The sequence below is a fragment of the Lissotriton vulgaris genome, chromosome 8 (assembly GCF_964263255.1).
Source record: "Lissotriton vulgaris chromosome 8, aLisVul1.2, whole genome shotgun sequence".
Taxonomy (NCBI): Eukaryota; Metazoa; Chordata; class Amphibia; order Caudata; family Salamandridae; genus Lissotriton; species Lissotriton vulgaris.
Window position 1 is genome coordinate 1,574,361,728 of NC_141696.1, and position 24,721 is coordinate 1,574,386,448.

Sequence of the window (24,721 nt, forward strand, 5' to 3'; positions counted from 1 at the left end):
ACCCCCAGCATGCATTGTACCCATGTATGGGTGTAGACTTGGTGCCTCGACTGTAAAACGCGACGCTTAGCAGCCGCAAAGTCCCCGCCTGCGGTTGTGCTGACCAGGACTGCAAGTACCAGAATGCAATGGGAGTGGGCGGGGCTTGGCCTGCCCACAGCTGAAATGGAATAAAGTGTGAGGGGCGTGCGCCACAGCGCGCTGATTTATAGGCCTGCTCTGGCTCTTTAAGGCCCAATGAGAGCGGGTATTTTTTCTTTTAAATAAAAATAAAAAAAAGCTTTTCGCGGAGTCGGTTGAGCTGGGGCCGGAGGTCATGGAGGACGGACAAGGAATGGACCCGCTTCTCGGGAAGGTTGGCTAAAACTCAATGTTCATATTTGGGGGTTATCTATAGAGGTTACGTTTAAAAATCTCTCTTCTGGAAATGTGTGCCGGTCTTCTAAACAGTTTTCTCTGAATCCCATTGGGGGGTATTTTGACTCCTTGGGCCGGTGTGGGATGCCCGCCCGCTATGAACGAGCAGACGACACTGGCCTTTAGAGACTGCCCCTGCCCCAGCCGCGCTGACACGTACTTGTGAGCCGACACCTGCTACCCGCCCCAGCCCTGCCAGCTTGTAACTTCACCCTCCACATCCAGCGCTGACCACTGACTCTGCCCACCCCCCTCCCCTGCTTTACTGATCCCGACCAATGTCACCGGCGCTCAAAGGCTGCCCTGTCTGCCCCCAGCAGCCCCCCAGGCCTCTCCGAGGCTGCTCCCGCAGCCCCCCAGGCCTGCAGTCTGCGTGTCCCCTCGGCTTGACCTGTAACGTGCGTTGTACATGTTCAGTTCTGTGAGTCCTTCAAAGGCCCCAGAACCTGTCCCAGTGCCTGCCCCAGCCCCACACGAGCACCGACTCTGCCCCAGCCCCACACGAGCACCGACTCTGCCCCAGGCAGCCCCACACGAGCACTGACTCGGCCCCAGCCCCGCTCGAGCACCGACTCTGCCCCAGCCCCGCTCGAGCACCGACTCTCTGCACCAGTCTCGAATCTACCCTCGAAGGATAGACCTATGACTGGCCCTTATGACTCTGGCTGGACCCAGCCTTCTGGCCTGTACCCTCCAGGCGAGGCGCAGATCGAGCGCTTCACCCCACCTCGGGCTCTTCGAGGCACCGAGCAGTGCACGCACCCCTCCCCGCGTGCTGCTGCCCTTGTTGCCCCCACCCACGGTACATCCGGCCACCTGTAAAGCACCTAGAGGCGGATGCATTGGCGCTGTGTGCTTTAGGATGAGCCAGTGAGTGGGCAGAGTCCGGGGTTTACATATAAAGCCGTGTCCTGGGGGCACCTCCGACCCCCTCCTTCAGCTGGCCTTGTTGCCCCATCCACGTTGCATCAGGTCACTTGTAAAGCACCTAGAGGCGGGTGCATTGGCGCCGAGTGCTATAGGATGTCAGTGAGTGGGCAGAGCCCGGGGTTTACATACAAAGCCGTGTCCTGCCCCCCCCCCCCCCCCCCAGGAGGTAATCGCATTAGTGACAGGTCCCAGGCTCATTGTGTGCGAGGGGGGGGGGGAGCAGCGAGCATTCAATGCTAATGCACTTTGCCTCCCCCCCCCGCCTCTTCTGTAAGTGGATTAACCTTTCTGGGGATTGTCGTTCGTTGTGTTTTCACCTCGGCCCCCGGCGGGGCTCCCGTGTCTGGCACCTGCCCTCGCGCCGGGGGCAGGCCTGAGGGGGAGCTTGTTACCAGGAGCCCCCCCCCCCCCCCCCCCCCGATGAAAGGCACAACCAGCCCTGGCGAGGCTCGCATCAATCACCTGGCTGCCACGAGCGCGCTGCATTCTGGGACCTGTGGTTCCCCCTGTATTATGCTGCACTTGGCGCGTTGCTGTAGGTTCAAAGGTCAGGCGAGGGTGTTGGGCGTGGCATCCATGGCACCGTCTCTTGTAGCTGTTAGTGTAGTGGGTGTAGTAAGTGTTGCGTCCGTTAATTGAATCAGTTAAGTGTTGTAAGTTGGACGTTGTCATCATTGTGTTTAGATCCCAAACTCCTTTGTGCTGGGGGGGGAGAGGGAGGGGGGGGGGTAATGCACTCATTGCACACCAAGGGGGTCTCACTCCTCCCTAGGGTCGGAGTGTGTGGTGAGAGCAGCTGTGTCAACTTGTTCGTCTGATCTATTTACGCCGTTGACAGAGCGCTGCTCTTGTCAACAAGTGTCTTGGCAGGGGCGGAGCTTCAGCGGGTGCAGCAGGTGCAGTGGCACCAGGGCCCCACTCACCCTGATTATTGCTGTATTGTATAATTAAAGCACCATTCTCTTCCTCGCAGTAGGGTGCAGGATACAATGTCTGCACCACGGACCTTGGCTTTGAAAGGCACGCTAAAAGGGAGCGGGGCTTGATTGGAGATATATATATATATATATATATTTATTTTCCCAAAATCCCTGTCAGTGCTTTCTTAAACCCCTTCGAACGCGCTGCTCGAGCATTGTTCATACTCAAGTTGATCTCAAGTGCACACAAAGCTGAATGCAGGTTCCACGGGGCTTGTTTTCCGCGAACCCGGTTCATGGAAAGGTGCACAATGCGGTTTCACAAAGCTGCCTGTGGGCAGGAGTGTGGGCTCCCTGGGAGAGCAGCGGGCGCTGCACAATGCAGCCCTCGAAGGGCCCATGTGGCGGTGGTGTGGGAGCCCTCGAAGGGCCCAGGTGGCGGTGGTGGTGTGGGAGCCCTCGGAAGGGCCCAGGTGGCGGTGGTGGTGTAGGAGCCCTCGGAAGGGCCCAGGTGGCGGTGGTGGTGTGGGAGCCCTCGAAGGGCCCAGGTGGTGGCGGTGGTGGTGTGGGAGCCCTCGGAAGGGCCCAGGTGGCGGTGGTGGTGTGGGAACCCTCGGAAGGGCCCAGGTGGCGGTGGTGGTGTGGGAACCCTCGGAAGGGCCCAGGTGGCGGTGGTGGTGTGGGAGCCCTCGGAAGGGCCCAGGTGGCGGTGGTGGTGTGGGAGCCCTCGGAAGGGCCCAGGTGGCGGTGGTGGTGTGGGAGCCCTCGGAAGGGCCCAGGTGGTGGTGGTGGTGTGGGAGCCCTCGGAAGGGCCCAGGTGGTGGTGGTGGTGTGGGAGCCCTCGAAGGGCCCAGGTGGTGGTGGTGAGGGAGCCCTCGAAGGGCCCAGGTGGCGGTGGTGTGGGAGCCCTCGAAAGGGCCCAGGTGGCGGTGGTGGTGGTGTGGGAGCCCTCGAAAGGGCCCAGGTGGCGGTGGTGGTGGTGTGGGAGCCCTCGAAAGGGCCCAGGTGGCGGTGGTGGTGGTGTGGGAGCCCTCGGAAGGGCCCAGGTGGCGGTGGTGGTGGTGTGGGAGCCCTCGGAAGGGCCCAGGTGGCGGTGGTGGTGGTGTGGGAGCCCTCGGAAGGGCCCAGGTGGCGGTGGTGGTGGTGTGGGAGCCCTCGGACGGGCCCAGGTGGCGGTGGTGTGGGAGCCCTCGGAAGGGCCCAGGTGGCGGTGGTGGTGGTGTGGGAGCCCTCGAAGGGCCCAGGTGGCGGCGGTGGTGGTGTGGGAGCCCTCGAAGGGCCCAGGTGGCGGTGGTGGTGGTGTGGGAACCCTCGGAAGGGCCCAGGTGGCGGTGGTGGTGGTATGGGAACCCTCGGAAGGGCCCAGGTGGCGGTGGTGGTGTGGAAGTGCCCAGGTGGCGGTGGTGGTGGTGGTGTGGGAACCCTCGGAAGGGCCCAGGTGGCGGTGGTGGTGTGGGAGCCCTCGGAAGGGCCCAGGTGGCGGTGGTGGTGTGGGAGCCCTCGGAAGGGCCCAGGTGGTGGTGGTGGTGTGGGAGCCCTCGAAGGGCCCAGGTGGCGGTGGTGGTGGTGTGGGAGCCCTCGAAAGGGCCCAGGTGGCGGTGGTGTGGGAGCCCTCGGAAGGGCCCAGGTGGCGGTGGTGGTGGTGTGGGAGCCCTCGAAAGGGCCCAGGTGGCGGTGGTGGTGGTGTGGGAGCCCTCGGAAGGGCCCAGGTGGCGGTGGTGGTGGTGTGGGAGCCCTCGGAAGGGCCCAGGTGGCGGTGGTGGTGGTGTGGGAGCCCTCGGAAGGGCCCAGGTGGCGGTGGTGGTGGTGTGGGAGCCCTCGGAAGGGCCCAGGTGGCGGTGGTGGTGGTGTGGGAGCCCTCGGACGGGCCCAGGTGGCGGTGGTGTGGGAGCCCTCGGAAGGGCCCAGGTGGCGGTGGAGGTGGTGTGGGAGCCCTCGAAGGGCCCAGGTGGCGGTGGTGGTGTGGGAGCCCTCGAAGGGCCCAGGTGGCGGTGGTGGTGTGGGAGCCCTCGAAGGGCCCAGGTGGCGGTGGTGGTGGTGTGGGAACCCTCGGAAGGGCCCAGGTGGCGGTGGTGGTGTGGGAGCCCTCGGAAGTGCCCAGGTGGCGGTGGTGGTGGTGTGGGAGCCCTCGGAAGTGCCCAGGTGGCGATGGTGGTGGTGTGGGAACCCTCGGAAGGGCCCAGGTGGCGGTGGTGGTGGTGTGGGAACCCTCGGAAGGGCCCAGGTGGCGGTGGTGGTGTGGGAGCCCTCGGAAGGGCCCAGGTGGTGGTGGTGGTGGTGTGGGAGCCCTCGGAAGGGCCCAGGTGGCGGTGGTGGTGGTGTGGGAGCCCTCGGAAGGGCCCAGGTGGCGGTGGTGGTGGTGTGGGAGCCCTCGGAAGGGCCCAGGTGGCGGTGGTGGTGGTGGTGTGGGAGCCCTCGGAAGGGCCCAGGTGGCGGTGGTGGTGGTGTGGGAGCCCTCGGAAGGGCCCAGGTGGCGGTGGTGGTGGTGTGGGAGCCCTCGGAAGGGCCCAGGTGGCGGTGGTGTGGGAGCCCTCGGAAGGGCCCAGGTGGCGGTGGTGGTGGTGTGGGAGCCCTCGGAAGGGCCCAGGTGGCGGTGGTGGTGGTGTGGGAGCCCTCGGAAGGGCCCAGGTGGCGGTGGTGGTGGTGGTGTGGGAGCCCTCGGACGGGCCCAGGTGGCGGTGGTGTGGGAGCCCTCGGAAGGGCCCAGGTGGCGGTGGAGGTGGTGTGGGAGCCCTCGAAGGGCCCAGGTGGCGGTGGAGGTGGTGTGGGAGCCCTCGAAGGGCCCAGGTGGCGGTGGTGGTGGTGTGGGAGCCCTCGAAGGGCCCAGGTGGCGGTGGTGGTGGTGTGGGAACCCTCGGAAGGGCCCAGGTGGCGGTGGTGGTGTGGGAGCCCTCGGAAGTGCCCAGGTGGCGGTGGTGGTGGTGTGGGAGCCCTCGGAAGTGCCCAGGTGGCGATGGTGGTGGTGTGGGAACCCTCGGAAGGGCCCAGGTGGCGGTGGTGGTGGTGTGGGAACCCTCGGAAGGGCCCAGGTGGCGGTGGTGGTGTGGGAGCCCTCGGAAGAGCCCAGGTGGTGGTGGTGGTGGTGTGGGAGCCCTCGGAAGGGCCCAGGTGGCGGTGGTGGTGGTGTGGGAGCCCTCGGAAGGGCCCAGGTGGCGGTGGTGGTGGTGTGGGAGCCCTCGGAAGGGCCCAGGTGGCGGTGGTGGTGGTGGTGTGGGAGCCCTCGGAAGGGCCCAGGTGGCGGTGGTGGTGGTGTGGGAGCCCTCGGAAGGGCCCAGGTGGCGGTGGTGGTGGTGTGGGAGCCCTCGGAAGGGCCCAGGTGGCGGTGGTGGTGGTGTGGGAGCCCTCGGACGGGCCCAGGTGGCGGTGGTGTGGGAGCCCTCGGAAGGGCCCAGGTGGCGGTGGTGGTGGTGTGGGAGCCCTCGAAGGGCCCAGGTGGCGGCGGTGGTGGTGTGGGAGCCCTCGAAGGGCCCAGGTGGCGGTGGTGGTGGTGTGGGAACCCTCGGAAGGGCCCAGGTGGCGGTGGTGGTGGTATGGGAACCCTCGGAAGGGCCCAGGTGGCGGTGGTGGTGTGGAAGTGCCCAGGTGGCGGTGGTGGTGGTGTGGGAACCCTCGGAAGGGCCCAGGTGGCGGTGGTGGTGGTATGGGAACCCTCGGAAGGGCCCAGGTGGCGGTGGTGGTGTGGAAGTGCCCAGGTGGCGGTGGTGGTGGTGTGGGAACCCTCGGAAGGGCCCAGGTGGCGGTGGTGGTGGTGGTGTGGGAACCCTCGGAAGGGCCCAGGTGGCGGTGGTGGTGTGGGAGCCCTCGGAAGGGCCCAGGTGGCGGTGGTGGTGTGGGAGCCCTCGGAAGGGCCCAGGTGGTGGTGGTGGTGTGGGAGCCCTCGAAGGGCCCAGGTGGCGGTGGTGGTGGTGTGGGAGCCCTCGAAAGGGCCCAGGTGGCGGTGGTGGTGGTGTGGGAGCCCTCGGAAGGGCCCAGGTGGCGGTGGTGGTGGTGTGGGAGCCCTCGGAAGGGCCCAGGTGGCGGTGGTGGTGGTGTGGGAGCCCTCGGAAGGGCCCAGGTGGCGGTGGTGGTGGTGTGGGAGCCCTCGGAAGGGCCCAGGTGGCGGTGGTGGTGGTGTGGGAGCCCTCGGAAGGGCCCAGGTGGCGGTGGTGGTGGTGTGGGAGCCCTCGGACGGGCCCAGGTGGCGGTGGTGTGGGAGCCCTCGGAAGGGCCCAGGTGGCGGTGGAGGTGGTGTGGGAGCCCTCGAAGGGCCCAGGTGGCGGTGGTGGTGTGGGAGCCCTCGAAGGGCCCAGGTGGCGGTGGTGGTGTGGGAGCCCTCGAAGGGCCCAGGTGGCGGTGGTGGTGGTGTGGGAACCCTCGGAAGGGCCCAGGTGGCGGTGGTGGTGTGGGAGCCCTCGGAAGTGCCCAGGTGGCGGTGGTGGTGGTGTGGGAGCCCTCGGAAGTGCCCAGGTGGCGATGGTGGTGGTGTGGGAACCCTCGGAAGGGCCCAGGTGGCGGTGGTGGTGGTGTGGGAACCCTCGGAAGGGCCCAGGTGGCGGTGGTGGTGTGGGAGCCCTCGGAAGGGCCCAGGTGGTGGTGGTGGTGGTGTGGGAGCCCTCGGAAGGGCCCAGGTGGCGGTGGTGGTGGTGTGGGAGCCCTCGGAAGGGCCCAGGTGGCGGTGGTGGTGGTGTGGGAGCCCTCGGAAGGGCCCAGGTGGCGGTGGTGGTGGTGGTGTGGGAGCCCTCGGAAGGGCCCAGGTGGCGGTGGTGGTGGTGTGGGAGCCCTCGGAAGGGCCCAGGTGGCGGTGGTGGTGGTGTGGGAGCCCTCGGAAGGGCCCAGGTGGCGGTGGTGTGGGAGCCCTCGGAAGGGCCCAGGTGGCGGTGGTGGTGGTGTGGGAGCCCTCGGAAGGGCCCAGGTGGCGGTGGTGGTGGTGTGGGAGCCCTCGGAAGGGCCCAGGTGGCGGTGGTGGTGGTGTGGGAGCCCTCGGAAGGGCCCAGGTGGCGGTGGTGGTGGTGTGGGAGCCCTCGGAAGGGCCCAGGTGGCGGTGGTGGTGGTGTGGGAGCCCTCGGACGGGCCCAGGTGGCGGTGGTGTGGGAGCCCTCGGAAGGGCCCAGGTGGCGGTGGTGTGGGAGCCCTCGAAGGGCCCAGGTGGCGGTGGAGGTGGTGTGGGAGCCCTCGAAGGGCCCAGGTGGCGGCGGTGGTGGTGTGGGAGCCCTCGAAGGGCCCAGGTGGCGGTGGTGGTGGTGTGGGAACCCTCGGAAGGGCCCAGGTGGCGGTGGTGGTGTGGGAGCCCTCGGAAGTGCCCAGGTGGCGGTGGTGGTGGTGTGGGAGCCCTCGGAAGTGCCCAGGTGGCGATGGTGGTGGTGTGGGAACCCTCGGAAGGGCCCAGGTGGCGGTGGTGGTGGTGTGGGAACCCTCGGAAGGGCCCAGGTGGCGGTGGTGGTGTGGGAGCCCTCGGAAGAGCCCAGGTGGTGGTGGTGGTGGTGTGGGAGCCCTCGGAAGGGCCCAGGTGGCGGTGGTGGTGGTGTGGGAGCCCTCGGAAGGGCCCAGGTGGCGGTGGTGGTGGTGTGGGAGCCCTCGGAAGGGCCCAGGTGGCGGTGGTGGTGGTGGTGTGGGAGCCCTCGGAAGGGCCCAGGTGGCGGTGGTGGTGGTGTGGGAGCCCTCGGAAGGGCCCAGGTGGCGGTGGTGGTGGTGTGGGAGCCCTCGGAAGGGCCCAGGTGGCGGTGGTGTGGGAGCCCTCGGAAGGGCCCAGGTGGCGGTGGTGGTGGTGTGGGAGCCCTCGAAAGGGCCCAGGTGGCGGTGGTGGTGGTGTGGGAGCCCTCGGAAGGGCCCAGGTGGCGGTGGTGGTGGTGTGGGAGCCCTCGGAAGGGCCCAGGTGGCGGTGGTGGTGGTGTGGGAGCCCTCGGAAGGGCCCAGGTGGCGGTGGTGGTGGTGTGGGAGCCCTCGGAAGGGCCCAGGTGGTGGCGGTGGTGGTGGTGTGGGAGCCCTCGGACGGGCCCAGGTGGCGGTGGTGTGGGAGCCCTCGGAAGGGCCCAGGTGGCGGTGGAGGTGGTGTGGGAGCCCTCGAAGGGCCCAGGTGGCGGCGGTGGTGGTGTGGGAGCCCTCGAAGGGCCCAGGTGGCGGTGGTGGTGGTGTGGGAACCCTCGGAAGGGCCCAGGTGGCGGTGGTGGTGTGGGAGCCCTCGGAAGTGCCCAGGTGGCGGTGGTGGTGGTGTGGGAGCCCTCGGAAGTGCCCAGGTGGCGATGGTGGTGGTGTGGGAACCCTCGGAAGGGCCCAGGTGGCGGTGGTGGTGGTGTGGGAACACTCGGAAGGGCCCAGGTGGCGGTGGTGGTGTGGGAGCCCTCGGAAGGGCCCAGGTGGTGGTGGTGGTGGTGTGGGAGCCCTCGGAAGGGCCCAGGTGGCGGTGGTGGTGGTGTGGGAGCCCTCGGAAGTGCCCAGGTGGCGATGGTGGTGGTGTGGGAACCCTCGGAAGGGCCCAGGTGGCGGTGGTGGTGGTGTGGGAACACTCGGAAGGGCCCAGGTGGCGGTGGTGGTGTGGGAGCCCTCGGAAGGGCCCAGGTGGCGGTGGTGGTGGTGTGGGAGCCCTCGGAAGGGCCCAGGTGGCGGTGGTGGTGGTGTGGGAGCCCTCGGAAGGGCCCAGGTGGCGGTGGTGGTGGTGTGGGAGCCCTCGGAAGGGCCCAGGTGGCGGTGGTGTGGGAGCCCTCGGAAGGGCCCAGGTGGCGGTGGTGTGGGAGCCCTCGGAAGGGCCCAGGTGGCGGTGGTGGTGTGGGAGCCCTCGAAGGGCCCAGGTGGCGGTGGTGGTGTGGGAGCCCTCGAAGGGCCCAGGTGGCGGTGGTGGTGTGGGAGCCCTCGAAGGGCCCAGGTGGCGGTGGTGGTGTGGGAGCCCTCGAAGGGCCCAGGTGGCGGTGGTGAGGGAGCCCTCGGAAGGGCCCAGGTGGCGGTGGTGAGGAAGCCCTCGGAAGGGCCCAGGTGGCGGTGGTGGTGTGGGAGCCCTCGAAAGGGCACAGGTAGCGGTGGTGGTGTGGGAGCCCTCGAGCTCGGCGGAGAAGGGTAGGTCAACAAGCGCGGACACTGGAGTTATGAGCTACTACCCAAGGGCTCACCCCTGATGTTCAGTCCCGCCGACCCCTCATGTGGCCTTTAGTTCTTGACCAGTAGGCATAGGACAACCCACAGAGGTAACATACATCACCACACCACACACATGACACTGGCATGTTGTTGTTTCACCCTTTGAAGGTCCTGATGAATCGCGGGCTACTATTACCCACTGCGAGAAACATGTCGACCATCTTCACCCCTAGTCTCATCTAGGGTCACCTGACCTAACTTGTTGACACCTAGTGAGCTAGCCCCTTGCTTTTAATTGCAGCCAGGGGACCCCCAGAATAAAGTTAATTCCGGTACCCCTAGCTACATTTTAATATCCCTTCCACTTTTAAACACACCATCCCACCCACACCTCACCATAAGGCTGTTGGATAAAAAGATCTCCGCCAAAGAGCCCCTCTTTGAGGTGAGCCCGTCGGGGATTGCACCGCCTCCCCAACGAGGAGCAACCGCCAATGATGAAGCATGACACCCTTCTGGGTGTGTGAGGCAAATCCATCCAACAAAATGGATGCCCCAGGGTGTTACTCCTACACCTTTGGTCACGCCAGTCTAATCTTCCCCAGTTCTCCTTAGGAACAGTCCAGCAACTCCTCTTTGTTCAGCCCTCGAAAGGGCCCAGGTGGCGGTGGTGGTGAGGGAGGCCTCGAAGGGCCCAGGTGGCGGTGGTGGTGTGGGAGCCCTCGAAGGGCCCAGGTGGCGGTGGTGGTGTGGGAGCCCTCGAAGGGCCCAGGTAGCGGTGGTGGTGTGGGAGCCCTCGAAGGGCCCAGGTAGCGGTGGTGGTGTGGGAGCCCTCGAAAGGGCCCAGGTGGCGGTGGTGAGGGAGCCCTTGGAAGGGCCCAGGTGGCGGTGGTGTGGGAGCCCTCGAAGGGCCCAGGTGGCGGTGGTGAGGGAGCCCTCGAAGGGCCCACACCAGGTGGTGTGGGAGCCCATGATGGAAGGGCCCAGGTGGCGGTGGTGTGGGAGCCCATGATGGAAGGGCCCAGGTGGTGTGGGAGCCCATGATGGAAGGGCCCAGGAGCCCACGGAAGGGCCCAGGTGGTGTGGGAGCCCATGAGCCCACGGAAGGGCCCAGGTGGTGTGGGAGTCGACGGAAGGGCCAGGTGGCGGTGGTGTGGGAGCCCTCGGAAGGCCCCAAGTGGAGGCCCTGCACAGGAAGGTGGGTAGATAGGCGTGGAGGCTCTGCACGCGTAGGTAGGTGGGCAGCCAGGCGTCAAGGCCATGCAAAGGTAGGTCGGTGGGTAGCCCGGCTTGGAGGCCCTGCACAGGTCGGTGGGTAGCCCGGCTTGGAGGCCCTGCACAGGTCGGTGGGTAGCCCGGCTTGGAGGCCCTGCACAGGTGGCGTGGAGGCTCTCACAGGTGGGGTGGAGGCTCTGCGTAGATAGGTGGGCAGCCAGGCGTGGAGGCCCTGCACAGGTGGGTAGGTGGGCTGCCAGGTGTGGAGGCCCTGCACGGGTAGGTGGGCAGCCAGGCGTGGAGTCCCTGCACGGGTAGGTGGGCTGCCAGGTGTGGAGGCCCCCCATAGGCGCGGTATGTAGACTTCAGGCTGCCACTGACTGACTTGGTACACTCCACGTCACAAGTGCCGGTACCAACTTTAATTTACCAAACCTGGTTTAATCTGTCATCACGAAACCAAATTAATATGATCACCGTTTATTTTCAGACTTTTCTTGTAAATCCATTCTTTTTTTCCCCCCTCAAATTGCATTTCTAAATCTATGCCTCAATTTCTTATAGCCTAAAATCTCACCATTTGTATCGCCCAACAGAACCAATTGTTTCCTGTGTAACTAATACTCCGGCTCTGAGGGACACCGGGTCGCCCCATTATCCTGAATGATATAAAATATAAAATCATACACAGCACACGCATAGCACAATTTACGTGGACCTCACATCAACGTGCACCAAAAACTACTGTCTTTGCACATGAAATATAATGAATATCAAAAACTATTTTGTGCATCATAAAAAATAACACCAGATTTTTATTACTAGCAATTGAGCGTTCTGACTTTTCCGAGCCTATCAGGAGCCTAATTATTTCATTTATTTGGTGCCCCCCCTCTCGCACAAGGCCTGTGAATAAAGGTGAGCTCCAGTCTCTTCTGAGGTCAGCTGGACTAGGAGCTGCTCGTGAAACGAGAAATGCGAATAAAGAGCTTGCATCGCATTTTATAGTTATATAGCGCGTACTACCCCTAAGGCCCAAGAAGTGTCGCTTCAAGGCGCACAAGCTTTCTGGCTCCGGTTCACGGGTCCGGTCAGCTGCTTAGCAGTAAGCAAGGGACCTACTGTGTTATCCGTGAGGATAAAATCAGGAGCCGCGTTGGATACAATCTGGGCTCTCCAAACGCCTCGGCTGTTATCCTTGGCCTTCGTGTTCACTCTAGAAAGGGAGAGAAGCCGGTCAGTTGCAATCTCCCAGGTACCATCGCATCACAAACAAGCGCCTGCAGGTGTCTGAGTATCCGTTAAGGATGCCCAGACCATCAAAAACGACAAGAGGAGGACAGAAAAGGAAAAAGTGCAAAGGGGTCCCACAGATGTACTTTGTTTTGCCTCAAAATAGCTTACGGTGATGGGCTATCCAAAGATATTGGAGACGACGCCTCGCTCACTTATCTTGACCTGCTTCATCACAGGCTCCTTTCCACACCCAGGTGAGATGGTGCCACCTGGGCGGACTCCACCAAAGATGTTATGGGAGTTCTTGTATGAAATGTTACCTGGCCCTGCAGCAAACCAAATGAGTGATGTTAAAAATACCTACAGGTATACCCAAACAATACGTTTATTCATAGGGTACCAGGGGTACAAAATAAAAGCGTGAACCATACAGGGTTTATTCTGAACACTCGTAATTCAGTTTTACCCTCTTCAGAATGCCAACATGTTTCGGCCCGCAACGTGAGCCCTCGGGCTCCTTGGCATTCGCACAGGCCTTTGGGGTGGTTTGTGCATTGCTGGAAATGTTGTGCATGGGTTTCCTGTGTCTGTATCTTGGGGTTCCTCACCCTGTAGTACAGGACTGTGGTCCTTTCTTTATCTACAGGCCTCGGTCAGGATCCCAAGAGTTGGGGTGATGCTGACGAGCCTGGGGGTCCTGTGCCCTTGTTACCCTTGAGGTGAAAATTGCAAAAAACACAGTTGATGGACAGAATGTAGAACAATGTCATACATTCACCACAGTACAAGGATCTGGGCCTAAATCCATCGTTTTTTTGCACTCCACACTACCCTGGGTTCTGTCCATCAACTGTGTTTTTTGCAATTTTCACCCTGACTGTGCTGGGTATACTCAGACGTTAGTCCCAGGCTCTCCACATCACTGGAGTCAAGCTATCCAGGCTGATGAGGGCTGATAGCCAGAAACCGGAACTTGGATGCTTGATTCCGGTCTGGGAAAGACGTGGCTTGGTAGTTCGGACTGGACTGTTCCCATGAGGCACAGGGTCAGAGCTGATTTGCATATAGCCAGTGTCTAACCCAGGGTGGTGTGTAGTGCAAAAAAAACGATGGATTTAGGCCTAGATCCTCGTACTGGGGTGAATGTAAGACATTGTTCTACATTCTGTCCATCAACTGTGTTTTTTGCTTGTTACCCTTGAAGCTCCTGTGGTATGGAGGGTCAAGAGCGCTGTGGTGCACTGCACACTAGACCAGGGACCCCTAGTGCAGTGCACGTGAGATCATTAAGCAGAGTGCACACTTAGCCAGGTACCCCTGTGGTGAAGTGCATAGTAGGACCGTTATGCTTGATTTTGGCAGTGCAAAGTAGGACCCGGAGCCCTGCAGTGCAGTGAAGGGTAGAATCATTCGGCTGGACTCGTGTAGCACACTAGGCCAGGGACCCCTACAGTGCAGTGAACAGTAGGATCACGGAGCTGGACCACTGTAGCACAGCACACACTAGGCCAGGGATGCTTGTCGTGCAGTGCACAATAGAATCCTTATGCTCGACGTTTGCAGTGCACACTAGGTCAGGGACTCCTATAGTGCTGTGCATGGTAGAATCCTTAGGCTGGACCCCTGCAGTGCACACTAGGCCAGGAACTCCTGTAGTGCAGGCTAGAATCCTTAGGCTGGACCCCTGCAGTGAAGGGAGGGGTAGGATCTTCAGGCTGGACCCCTGCAGTGCACACTAGGCCAGGGACCCCTGCAGTGCAGTGTAGGGAGGGGTAGAATCCTTAAGGCTGGACCCCCCTGCAGTGAAGGGAGGTGTAGAATCTTCAGGCTGGACCCCTGCAGTGCACACTAGGCCAGGGACTCCTGTAGTGCAGGCTAGAACCCGTAGGCTGGACCCCTGCAGTGAAGGGAGGGGTAGAATCTTCAGGCTGGACCCCTGCAATGCACACTAGGCCAGGGACCGTGCAGGCTAGAATCCTTAGACTGGACCCCTGCAGTGCACACTAGGCCAGGGACTCCTGCAGTGCAGGGTAGAATCATTCAGCTGGAGCCTTGCAGTGCACAAGGTCAGGACCTATGTGCAATCATTAGGTTGGGCTCGTGCAGTGCATGGTGGCCCAGGGACACCTGCAGCGTAGAATCATTATGGGGACTTATCCAGTGTATTACACAATAGGCCAGGGGCTCCTGCAGTACAGCGAAGAGTAGAATCAGACTGGACCCTTGCAGTGCACACTAGGCCAGGGACCGCGCAGTGAAGGGTAGAATCCTTACGCTGGACCCTGCAGTCCACACTAGGGCAGGGAACCCCTGCAGTGCAGTGGAGGCTAGAACCCTTAGGCTGGACACCTGCAGTGCAGACTAGGCCAGGGATCAGTGCAGGGTAGAATCCTTAGGCTGGACCCCTGCAGTGCACACTAAGCCAGGGACCCCTGCAGTGCAGTGTATGGAGGGGTAGAATCTTCAGGCTGGACCCCTTTAGTGCAGTGCAGACTAGGCCAGAGACCATTGCAGTGAGGGGTAGAATCTTCAGGCTGGACTCTTGCATTGCAGTGCACACTAGGCCAGGGACCCCTGCAGTGCAGTGGAGGGTAGAATCCTTGGGCTGGACCCCTGCAGTGCAGGGACGGGTAGAATCTTCAGGCTGGAACCGTGCAGTGAAGGGAGGGGTAGAATCTTCAGGCTGGACCCCTGCAGTGCACACTAGGCCGGGACCCCTGCAGTGCAGTGTAGGGAGGGGTAGAATCCTTAGGCTGGACCCCCGAAGTGAAGGGAGGGGTAGAATCCTTATGTTGGACCCCTGCAGTGCACACTAGGCCAGGGACCCCTGCAGTGCAGTGTAGAATCCTTGGGCTGGACCCCTGCAGTGCACACTAGGCCAGGGACCCCTGCAGTGCAGTGTAGGGAGGGGTAGAATCTTCAGGCTGGACCCCTGCAGTGCAGGGTGGAATCCTTGGGCTGGACCCCTGCAGTGCAGTGGAGGGTAGAATCTTCAGGCTGGACCCGTGCAGTGAAGGGAGGGGGTAGAATCTTCAGGCTGGACCCCTGCAGTGCACACTAGGCCAGGGGCCCCTGCAGTGTAGGGAAGGGTGGAATCCTTAGGCTGGACCCCTGCAGTGCAGTGTAGAATCCTTGGGCTGGGCCCCTGCAGTGCACACTAGGCCAGGGACCCCTGCAGTGCAGTGTAGAATCCTTGGGCTGGACCCCTGCAGTGCAGTGTAGAATCCTTAGGCTGGACCCCTGCAGTGCAGGGTAGAATCTTCAGGCTGGATCCCTGCAGTGCAGGGTAGAATCTTCAGGCTGGACCCCTGCAGTGCAGGGACGGGTAGAATCTTCAGGCTGGACCCCTGCAGTGCACACTAGGCCAGGGACCCCTGCAGTGCAGGCCTCTTGCAGTGGACGGTGGGCCAGGTCTCAGCAGAGCCCTGCACAAGCCCTCCGTGTATCCGGGGTGAGGGGCTCGCAGCCTGATTGGCTGCCTGGAGCGCGCTCTGTGATTGGTCGGGCTCTCGGATCCAAGGTGCTGCTCTCCTCATCTCTTGGAAGCGGTTCTTGGCGCCTCCCCTCCCTCCCTCCCTGTAGCCACCTTTTTCCAAGACACCCCCGCCCTCAGCCGCGATTTGTGCACTTCAGGCGACTTCTTCTGCCCCAGCCCCCTCCCTCGCGCCCCCTGTTGCCTGGGAACGGAGTGACGTCCCGTCCACCTCCCCGTGCGTCGTGACGTCAGACCTCACGCCGGCAAGCGTATATGAGGGGGCGCGAGGACTGCAGCGCTTCCGTCAGTTCAGAAAGGAACGATTGAGAGGGCTGTGCGCGCGTGGGCGGAGGCGGCGTCGCGAGGCACACATCCCCGGCGGGTGGCACGAGGCCCCTGAGCGGCGCGAGGCCCCTCGGCTCCCAGCGCCGGCGCGAGGACCCGGCGCAGCAGCAGCACGTGGCCAGCGCGCGGCGGCGCCAGCAGAGCGGGCACCCGGAAGGAACGAGGCGCCAGCTGAGCAGGAGGCGGGAGCGCGCACCGCTGCAGCCATGGGCTATGGGGTAAGGCTGCACAGGGCGGGGGGCGGCAGGGGCACCTGTTGCAGGGCGGGTGTGGGTGGGTGTCTGGATGAGGAGGGTTGGGGGTGACTGGGGCAGGAGAGGAGGGTTGGGGGTGACGCTAGGAGGGTGTCTTGGGGAGGAGAGTTGGGGGTGACTCTGGGAGGGTGTCTTGGGGAGGAGAGTTGGGGTGACTGGGGCAGGAGAGGAGGGTTGGGGGTGACGCTAGGAGGGTGTCTTGGGGAGGAGAGTTGGGGGTGACTCTGGGAGGGTGTCTGGGGGAGGAGGGTTGGGGTGACTGGGGCAGGAGAGGAGGGTTGGGGGTGACTGGGAGGGTGTCTGGGGGAGGAGGGTTGGGGTGACGGGCAGGAGAGGAGAGTTGGGGGTGACTCTGGGAGGGTGTCTGGGGGAGGAGGGTTGGGGTGACTGGGGCAGGAGAGGAGGGTTGGGGGTGACTCGGAGGGTGTCTGGAGGAGGAGGGTTTGGGTGACTGGGGCAGGAGAGAAGGGTGGGGGTAGCTTTGGGGCAGGAGAGGAAGGTTGTGGGTGCGACTGGGTAGGGGTTAGGCTGCGGGGGGGGGGCGGCAGGGGCACCTGTTGCAGGGTTGATGAGGTAGGGGGCAAGAAATCCATGGGGCGGCTCTGGTAGAATGTCTGGGGCAGGAGAGGAGGGTTAGGGGTGGCTATGGGGCAGAAGAGGAGGGCAATGTTACCCCTGGGGAGGGAGGTTGGAGCCGGGAAGGATCTGGGTAGCCCTGGGGGCACACGAGAGAGGAGGCTGAGGCTGGTGGGGGTGTCTGGGAGAGGGTGGCTCTAGGAGGGTGTCTGGGGGCAGGGGAAGGTGGAGTAGCTGGAGGCAAGGTGTCTGGGGCTGGGAAGATAACGGGAGGGTGTCTTGGGGTGGGGAGGGCCGTCTCTTGGGGTGGGGAGGGTGTCTTGGGTGGGGGGGGGGTCTCTTGGGTGGGGAGTACTGGTCAGTGTGGTAGGTGGGAGTTTGGAGTCTTGTGTTGGGAAGTTCTCCGCCTGTTTCAGGGAGTGGGGGGGGGGGGAGAACGAAGGTTTGTGGCAGGGGATATGGGGTTTCTGTAGGTTTAGCGCTTCCGGGTAGGAAGACATGGTCTTGGCTCGTTGGAAGGGGTTCTTGCTTTCCGGGGGGGGGGCACCTCTAGGGGTGCCAAGGCTGTCTAGAAGGGTGCCTCTAGTTTGGAAGTTGCCTTTGGAGCGGGGGGGGGGGGGTCCCAGGTGGTATCCATGTTGTGCTTTTAGCTGGGCCTCTGGAGTGAATGGGGTATTTGAGATGCTTTTTCATTTAATGGGGTGGGGGGGGGTCATGATTCCTCCCCACTATGTCTCCTTCCCAAGGAGAATGGGGTGTCCTGGACCGGCGTTGGTGATTGAACTGGGTCTGCGACTGCCGTGGTATACAGTCTTTCACTATGGTTCAAGGCTGGTGGGTGGGGTCTTGGACTGTGGATGGAGGCTGGGGGTGGGTCCTGAACTGACGATGGTGACTGAACGGGGTCTGCGACTGTAAATAAAGGTTCATGAGCTGCTTCTTGCACTCTGGATCAACAGTGGTGAACAGTGTCTTGCACTATGGTTCAATGCTGGTATATGGGTTCTTGGACTGGACTGTGGATTGAGGCTGGTGGATGGGGGTGAGTCCTGGACTGGCGATGGTGACTGGGCTGGGTCTGCGACTGTGAATAAAGGTTCATGAGCTGCTTCTTGCACTCTGGATCAACAGTGGTGAACAGTGTCTTGCACTATGGTTCAATGCTGGTATATGGGTTCTTGGACTGGACTGTGGATTGAGGCTGGTGGGTGGGGGCGAGTCCTGGACTGGCGATGGTGACTGGGCTGGGTCTGCGACTGTGAATAAAGGTTCATGAACTGCTTCTTGAATTCTGGATCAACCGTGGTGAACAGACTCTTGCACTATGGTTCAAGGCTGGTGGATGGGGTCTTGGACTGTGGATGGAGGCTGGGGGTGGGTCCTGAACTGACGATGGTGACTGAACGGGGTCTGCGACTGTAAATAAAGGTTCATGAGCTGCTTCTTGCACTTTGGATCAACAGTGGTGAACAGTGTCTTGCACTATGGTTCAATGCTGGTATATGGGTTCTTGGACTGGACTGTGGATTGAGGCTGGTGGGTGGGGGCGAGTCCTGGACTGGCGATGGTGACTGGGCTGGGTCTGCGACTGTGAATAAAGGTTCATGAACTGCTTCTTGAATTCTGGATCAACCGTGGTGAACAGACTCTTGCACTATGGTTCAAGGCTGGTGGATGGGGTCTTGGACTGTGGATGGAGGCTGGGGGAGGGGGGGTGGTCCTGAACTGACGATGGGGTCTGCGACTGTAAATAAAGGTTCATGAGCTGCTTCTTGCACTCTGCATCAACCGTGGTGAACAGACTCTTGCACTATGGTTCAATGCTGGTATATGGGTTCTTGGACTGGACTGTGGATTGAGGCTGGTGGGTGGGGGTGAGTCCTGGACTGGCGATGGTGACTGGGCTGTGTCTGCGACTGTGAATAAAGGTTCATGAACGGCTTCTTGCACTCTGGATCAACCGTGGTGAACAGACTCTTGCACTATGGTTCAATGCTGGTGGATGGGGGCTTGGACTGTGGATGGAGGCTGGGGGGGTGGGGGTCCTGAACTGACGATGGTGACTGAACGGGGTCTGCGACTGTGAATAAAGGTTCATGAACGGCTTCTTGCACTCTGGATCAACCGTGGTGCCAGGTGACACCTCTCGGTCTTGTCATGTGGCATGGACTCTGGTGTGTCGGGTACGTTGGTGTCGTGTCCTGTGGTATGTATGGTGACGTCAGGTATGGACAGATGTGGTGAGCCAGTTATGTATGGTGCCTTGGTGTTTGATATGGACTCTGTGGCTGTGGTGTGTCGGATATCTATGGTGTCTTGTCCTGTGGTATGGACTCGGCTGCCAGATGTGGACTCTGGTATGCATGGTGCCGTCACATATGGACTGTGGTGCGTGTAGTGCACAGGGGGGTATGGTGCCTTGTTCTTAGGTACGGACTCGTGTGCAGCGGTGTGCCAGGTCTGTTCAATCTTCCTGTGGTATGAAGGGTACCTCTGCTGCTGTGGTACCTAGGGTCCCAGCTGGATATGTCGAGTCTGGTGCAGCGGAGTGCAGAGCCTGGCTCTGATGTGCAGTGGTAGTCTGTGCACAGCCAGCCATACTGTGTATGATTGCTATATGTTTATGTGGGGTTGCGGCGGAGTGCGGGCTGTAGACACGCGCCACAGTGGCTACTAACTAGGTACGGGATGCTGTGGTGTTCATAGAGGGACTACTGTGGCCGTGGTTCACGAGCTGCCGCTGTATGGTTTTGTCTGTTAGAGTTCTGTGGTACACCTGGGGAGGGGGTCTGTGACACTTGTGTATGGGGTAGTCGCTGCTGTGGTACGTAGTGCCTGGGCTCTGTGGAGCATTAACCCCATCTCACAGGGAATTGGCGCATGGGTTTGTGTAGGTCGGAGTACTGTGGTTCATAGTGCCTGTGCGCTGAGGCGCATGAGCGGCTGCCAGCGGTGGTTGGCGCATGGGTTTGTGTAGGTCGGAGTGCTGTGGTGTATAGGACCTGGCCTGGGCTCTGGTGGAGGCGCATGAGCTGCTGCCAGCGGTGGTTGGCGCATGGGTTTGTGTAGGTCGGAGTGCTGTGGTGTATAGGACCTGGCCTGGGCTCTGGTGGAGGCGCATGAGCTGCTGCCAGCGGTGGTTGGGTTTGCGGAGTGCTGTGGTGCCGGGCTGTTTGCACTTTTCTGAGGTCTCTTGTCTTACACCGAGACGAAGGTAGGTCGGGGGTAACAAGGGCGTTAATGGGGGTTACTAAAGGTACAGTGGGCAGGGCCTGCTAGTCAGGAGGTGCCCCAGAAGTATCTGGGAGTGTGGGGCTGTGGCTCTTCCGGAATCACCGCTTCGAATGACTGGGTTGAAGCGTATTGAGAAACCAGCCAGACCGATTCTTCTCACAACTATCGGGTTTCACCAATCACAACAGTGTAAACCGAGTGGATGTATCCAGCATGGAAGATTGTGGGAGGGGATGGGGCGGGGTTTGTCACCCCCTCCCTCCAAGAAAAGCGTTTCCCTTCACTAGGATCTCGTTTTCCACAATAAAGGCTTTTCTTCTCACTTTGACTGCGATAAACTGTTCGGACTACAATCGTCCTCGCCCCAGTAGGTGACAACCTATGGAGTGCGGCCCTGGAGGCGAGGGCCCTGTCCCTGCACAGGCGTCGCCTTCCTCCTCTGTTTCTTGAATGTGGCACCAGAGGGGCCCGGCTTGCCCTTTCGGAATGCACTGGTGCCCGGCCTGCCCTCGAGGCATGCCGTGCCTGGCCTCTCGGGAGGCTTGCCCATGCCTAGCCTGGCCTCTCGGGAGGCTTGCCCATGCTCAGCCTGGCCTCTGGGGAGGCTTGCCCATGCTCAGCCTGGCCTCTCGGGAGGCTTGCCCAGATGCCCTGTCTGCCCTCTGGGAGGCTTGCCCATGCCCGGGCCAGCGCCTCGATGCCCTGCCTGCCCTCTGGGAGGCTTGCCCATGCCCGATGCCCGGCCTGCGCCCTCCCCTCAGCAGCGCCCGTGCCTCCTGGCACAGCAGCCCTGGGTGGCTGTTTCCAAGGGGAGCTCTTCCGCCTCCCTCTTCCTGCAGATTTTCCATGACACGCCGCCTCTCGAAGGCCTGGCACGGCTGCTTGGAGCCGGCTTCGATAAGATGGGGGTGCCGCAAGGGAGGGGTTCGAAGGGAAGGGCTGGGGCCGAGCCAGTCCCACACACGATTGCGAAAGGTTTGGATGGCTAGAGAGTCTGTGCTGAGAGCAGAAGAAGTAACTGCCCTGTTTCTGCCTGTCCTGACAGGGTGGCAGCCGAGGCAAGGTGACTCGATGCCCTCCTAAACAGGGCACCCCGCAATCTAGGCACCCACCCGCCTCGGGAGCTTGAAGACCGCGGTGGTCCCGTTTCGTGCCGGCGTCTGCCGGCACGCAGGCTTGCTGGAGCGCTAGTCCCCTCTCGCGTTGTTGTGATTGGTTTAGCTTGGTTCAGTAGAGCGTGTGGGCTTTGCTCCCTGCAGAGTGGAACGGCGCAGGGCCGGCTGGATCTATGCACATCGATGGTCTGTGCAGTGCGAAGGGGGTGTGTATGTTTGTGTGTGGGGGGGGGGGGTTCTGTGCAATGCAGAGTTGTAGGGTCTATGCAGTGTTGTAGGGTCTATGCAGTGTTCGCGGGGTGTAGGACAGGGGTGTAGGGCAGGTTGGTGGTGTGTAGGGCGGAGGGGTGGGGTGTGTGTAGGGCGGAGGGGTGGGGTGTGTGTAGTCCGGAGGGGTGGTGTGTGTGTAGTGCAGTGGGGTGGTGTGTGTGTAGTGCAGTGGGGTGGTGTGTAGTGCAGTGGGGTGGTGTGGGTATTTTATTTTTATTTATTTATTTAAAGAGTTTTATATAGCGCAAACAAGATCTTCACAGATATCAGAGCGCTTTACATAGACGGGTACATGAGGGAGCAAAGTCAAACAGGCAAATCAAGCTTTACATAGAAGGGTGCAAGGGGGAGCATATTCAAACGAGTAACTCAATAAATCACAGTATAATAGTACTACTAAGTGACACAGCCAATCATGTGGATGATAAAACAACTCATACAAATAAATCAAGGGTCAAACATGTAATACAGAACGGTGCAGGGTGTTAATAGGGTTCGAAATAGTAGCTCAAGTGTATTTAGCCATGAGGATAGCTTTTACTTCTTTTTTAAAGAGTGTAGTGGAGAGGGGTGGGGTGGGGTGGTGTGCGTGTGTGTGTAGTGCAGAGGGGTGGAGGGGTGGAGTGGTGGTGTGTGTAGTGCAGATGGGTGTAGAACAGGTGGCGTGCGTGAGGCTAGAATAATGTATGAGGTGGGGGTGGGGGTTGTTACTGGTTACCCTAGCCTTCCTAGCCACTTAGCCTCTGTTTGCACCCCACCCTAGCCACTTAGCCTCTATTTGCACCCCACCCTATCACCTCAACAGCACTCCTTGGTGAACCAGAAGAGACTCCTAGTCTGAGGGAACCTTCTGATTGGCAGGAAAGGACTTGGAGCTATTGGGGTGGGAGCAGGGACCTGACCTGGAAGTAGAACCCAATGGCGGTCTGAGGGAGCAGCGACCTGGTAGTAGAACCCAAAGGCGGTGTGGGGTAGTGAGTGACCTGGAAGTAGAACCCAGGGGCAGTGTGTGGGAGTGAGTGACCTCTAAGGAGGGCCCTAGGGCAGTGTGAAGGGCGCCAGCAGTGACCTAACGGGAGAGCTTAAAGGCAGTCTGAGGACCCAATCTATGAATCAACAGTGGGACAATGACCCTCTGAATGTGCCGTGAGGCGAGCTCTCGAGGCGCTAGCGCCACAAAGTCAGTGCCCCATGTGCTCTTCAGTCTTTCACCTGCTGATGGAGCACTCTCATCTGTCCCTCCCACACATGGTGGAGCCTCCAGGCGCCAGAATCCCTCTCACCTGTCCCTCCCACACATGGTGGAGTCTCGAGGCGCTAGCATCCCTCACCTGCCCATCCCATACATGGCGGAGTCTCCAGGCGCTAGCATCCCTCTCACCTGCCCATCCCATACATGGCGGAGTCTCCAGGCGCTAGCATCCCTCTCACCTGCCCATCCCATACATGGCGGAGTCTCGAGGCGCTAGCATCCCTCACCTGCCCATCCCATACATGGTGGAGTCTCGAGGCGTTGGCATCCCTCTCACCTGTCCATTCAATACATGGTGGAGTCTCGAGGCACTAGCATCCCTCTCACCTGTCCCTCCCACACATGGGGGAGTTTCGAGGCACTAGCATCCCTCACCTGCCCATCCCATACATGGCGGAGTCTCCAGGCGCTAGCATCCCTCTCACCTGCCCATCCCATACATGGCGGAGTCTCCAGGCGCTAGCATCCCTCTCACCTGCCCATCCCATACATGGCGGAGTCTCGAGGCGCTAGCATCCCTCACCTGCCCATCCCATACATGGTGGAGTCTCGAGGCGTTGGCATCCCTCTCACCTGTCCATTCAATACATGGTGGAGTCTCGAGGCACTAGCATCCCTCTCACCTGTCCCTCCCACACATGGGGGAGTTTCGAGGCACTAGCATCCCTCTCACCTGTCCCTCCCACACATGGGGGAGTTTCGAGGCACTAGCATCCCTCTCACCTGTTTCTCCCACACATGGTGGAGTCTCGAGGCGCTAGCATCCCTCTCTCACCTGTCCCTCCCGCACATGGTGGAGTCTCGAGGAGCTAGCATCACTCACCTGACCCTCCCACACATGCTGGAGTCTCGAGGCGCTAGCATCCCTCTCACCTGCCCATCTAATACATGGTGGACTTTACCCTCTTTCACACACTGGCGGTGGACTCTCGAGGAGCTAGCGGGTTGCCCTCACGTTCCCACGGTGGGTTCTGGGGGAGTTGGCAGCAAGTCTGACGTGCACGCTGCTGGGCGCGGGAGCGCGCATCTGCAGCTCCCAGCTCGGGAGGCTGCCGTCTAGGGTGACAATGTACAATAGCGCCTACTCATGTGCAGGAACCGGGGACAAAGGGAAGTGCGCATGTGACGAGGGGGTGGGGGCCTGGGGCAAAGTCCTGAATGAGCAGTGAATTCTTGGAAGTGTAGAGGTCGCCGGGGGCCTCCGTGAGAGGCTGTGCTCAGTTAATGTATAATACCAGGAAGTGGGAGTGCCTAGTGCGGGACAGCAGCTCTACAGGGCAGCTCCAGACTACCAGCCCTCGTTTGGAATGGTAGTGCTGGGGTAGCACGACCTGGAAGGGACGGTGGCGCTAGGGTAGCGCAGGCCGGTGGGGTTGGGACGGTGGCGCTAGGGTAGCGCAGGCCGGTGGGGTTGGGACTGTGGCACTAGGGGTAGCGCAGGCCGGCGGGGTTGGGACTGTGGCACCAGGGGTAGCGCAGGCCGGTGGGGTTGGGACTGTGGTGGGGTTGGGACTGTGGCACTAGGGGTAGCATAGGCCGGTGGGGTTGGGACTGTGGCACTAGGGGTAGCGCAGGCCGGTGGGGTTGGGACTGTGGCACTAGGGGTAGCGCAGGCCGGTGAGGTTGGGACTGTGGCACTAGGGGTAGCGCAGGCCGGTGAGGTTGGGACTGTGGCACTAGGGTTTGGTGGTATTGGAACGGTTCACAGTCCACCTAACATAGACCCTCTGCCGGGCAGCATTCGGATGGCCAAGGCTGGGTGGTATGTGGTGTATTTTGGAGGTGGTGCCAGGGTCTTCCTGGGGAATGCTGACCAGGGTTCAAACTGTGCAGGAAGTGTTTGCTGTAACTGGCAGGATGAAGCAGCGCCGGGGCGGGGCACCTGCCATGGTGGATGGGCACAGGTGGTCACCTGGATTGACGCGGCATCTCGAGGTCACCCCAAGGACCCCCTGCTGCTCTGCCTAGCTGCTTTCCGTGCCCAGCGCCTTGAATGCGGAGACCTCCCTGTGATTCGCGGTGTTTCAGCGGCGTCCAATGGGAGGAGGATTCGGGCCTTGGGGCGTTCCAGGGCGCGTGAAACAAGGTGCCCAGTATTTATTGTTCCAATACCGCCCCGAGGGGAATGGCGGGGAGCTACTTGCTGCTTTCGCGGGGTTCATGAAATGACGTGCACAGTATTTAGTGTTTCAATACCTTCTTTTTGGAGGGGGGACTCGGGCCTTGCTGTATTCCAGGGGCCTGTGAAACAGGGGGTCGCTCGTAGCTGCTTACCTCATCATAGGGTGGGCATCGGGCATTAAGAGTTGGCACGGGAGGGGAAACTCTGGGTCTTACGGTTGATGTTGAAGGGTGCTTTAACTGGGGCCCCCTCCTCTGGAGATGCCAAGTCGGCCCCATGGGCCCTGCTTTTTAGCACTGGGTCATCGGGAGGT

The 24,721-nt window shown here is 61.5% G+C and overlaps 1 protein-coding gene across 2 annotated transcripts in view; it reads left to right on the forward strand.

The window, feature by feature from the left end:
- The first annotated feature begins 228 nt into the window (after positions 1–228).
- LOC147700452 (sodium/potassium-transporting ATPase subunit alpha-1) overlaps positions 229–24,721 on the forward strand; it is a 56,588-nt gene continuing 32,095 nt past the window's right edge. The window contains exon 1 of one of the 2 annotated variants that reach the window (XM_086935865.1): positions 229–355. In XM_086935865.1, coding sequence (XP_086791991.1) covers positions 317–355 — 39 coding nt within the window. In that variant the 5' untranslated portion in view covers positions 229–316. Of the gene's footprint in view, positions 356–15,386; positions 15,804–24,721 lie in introns of those variants that run through there. The other variant, XM_086935866.1, reaches the window with a different exon arrangement.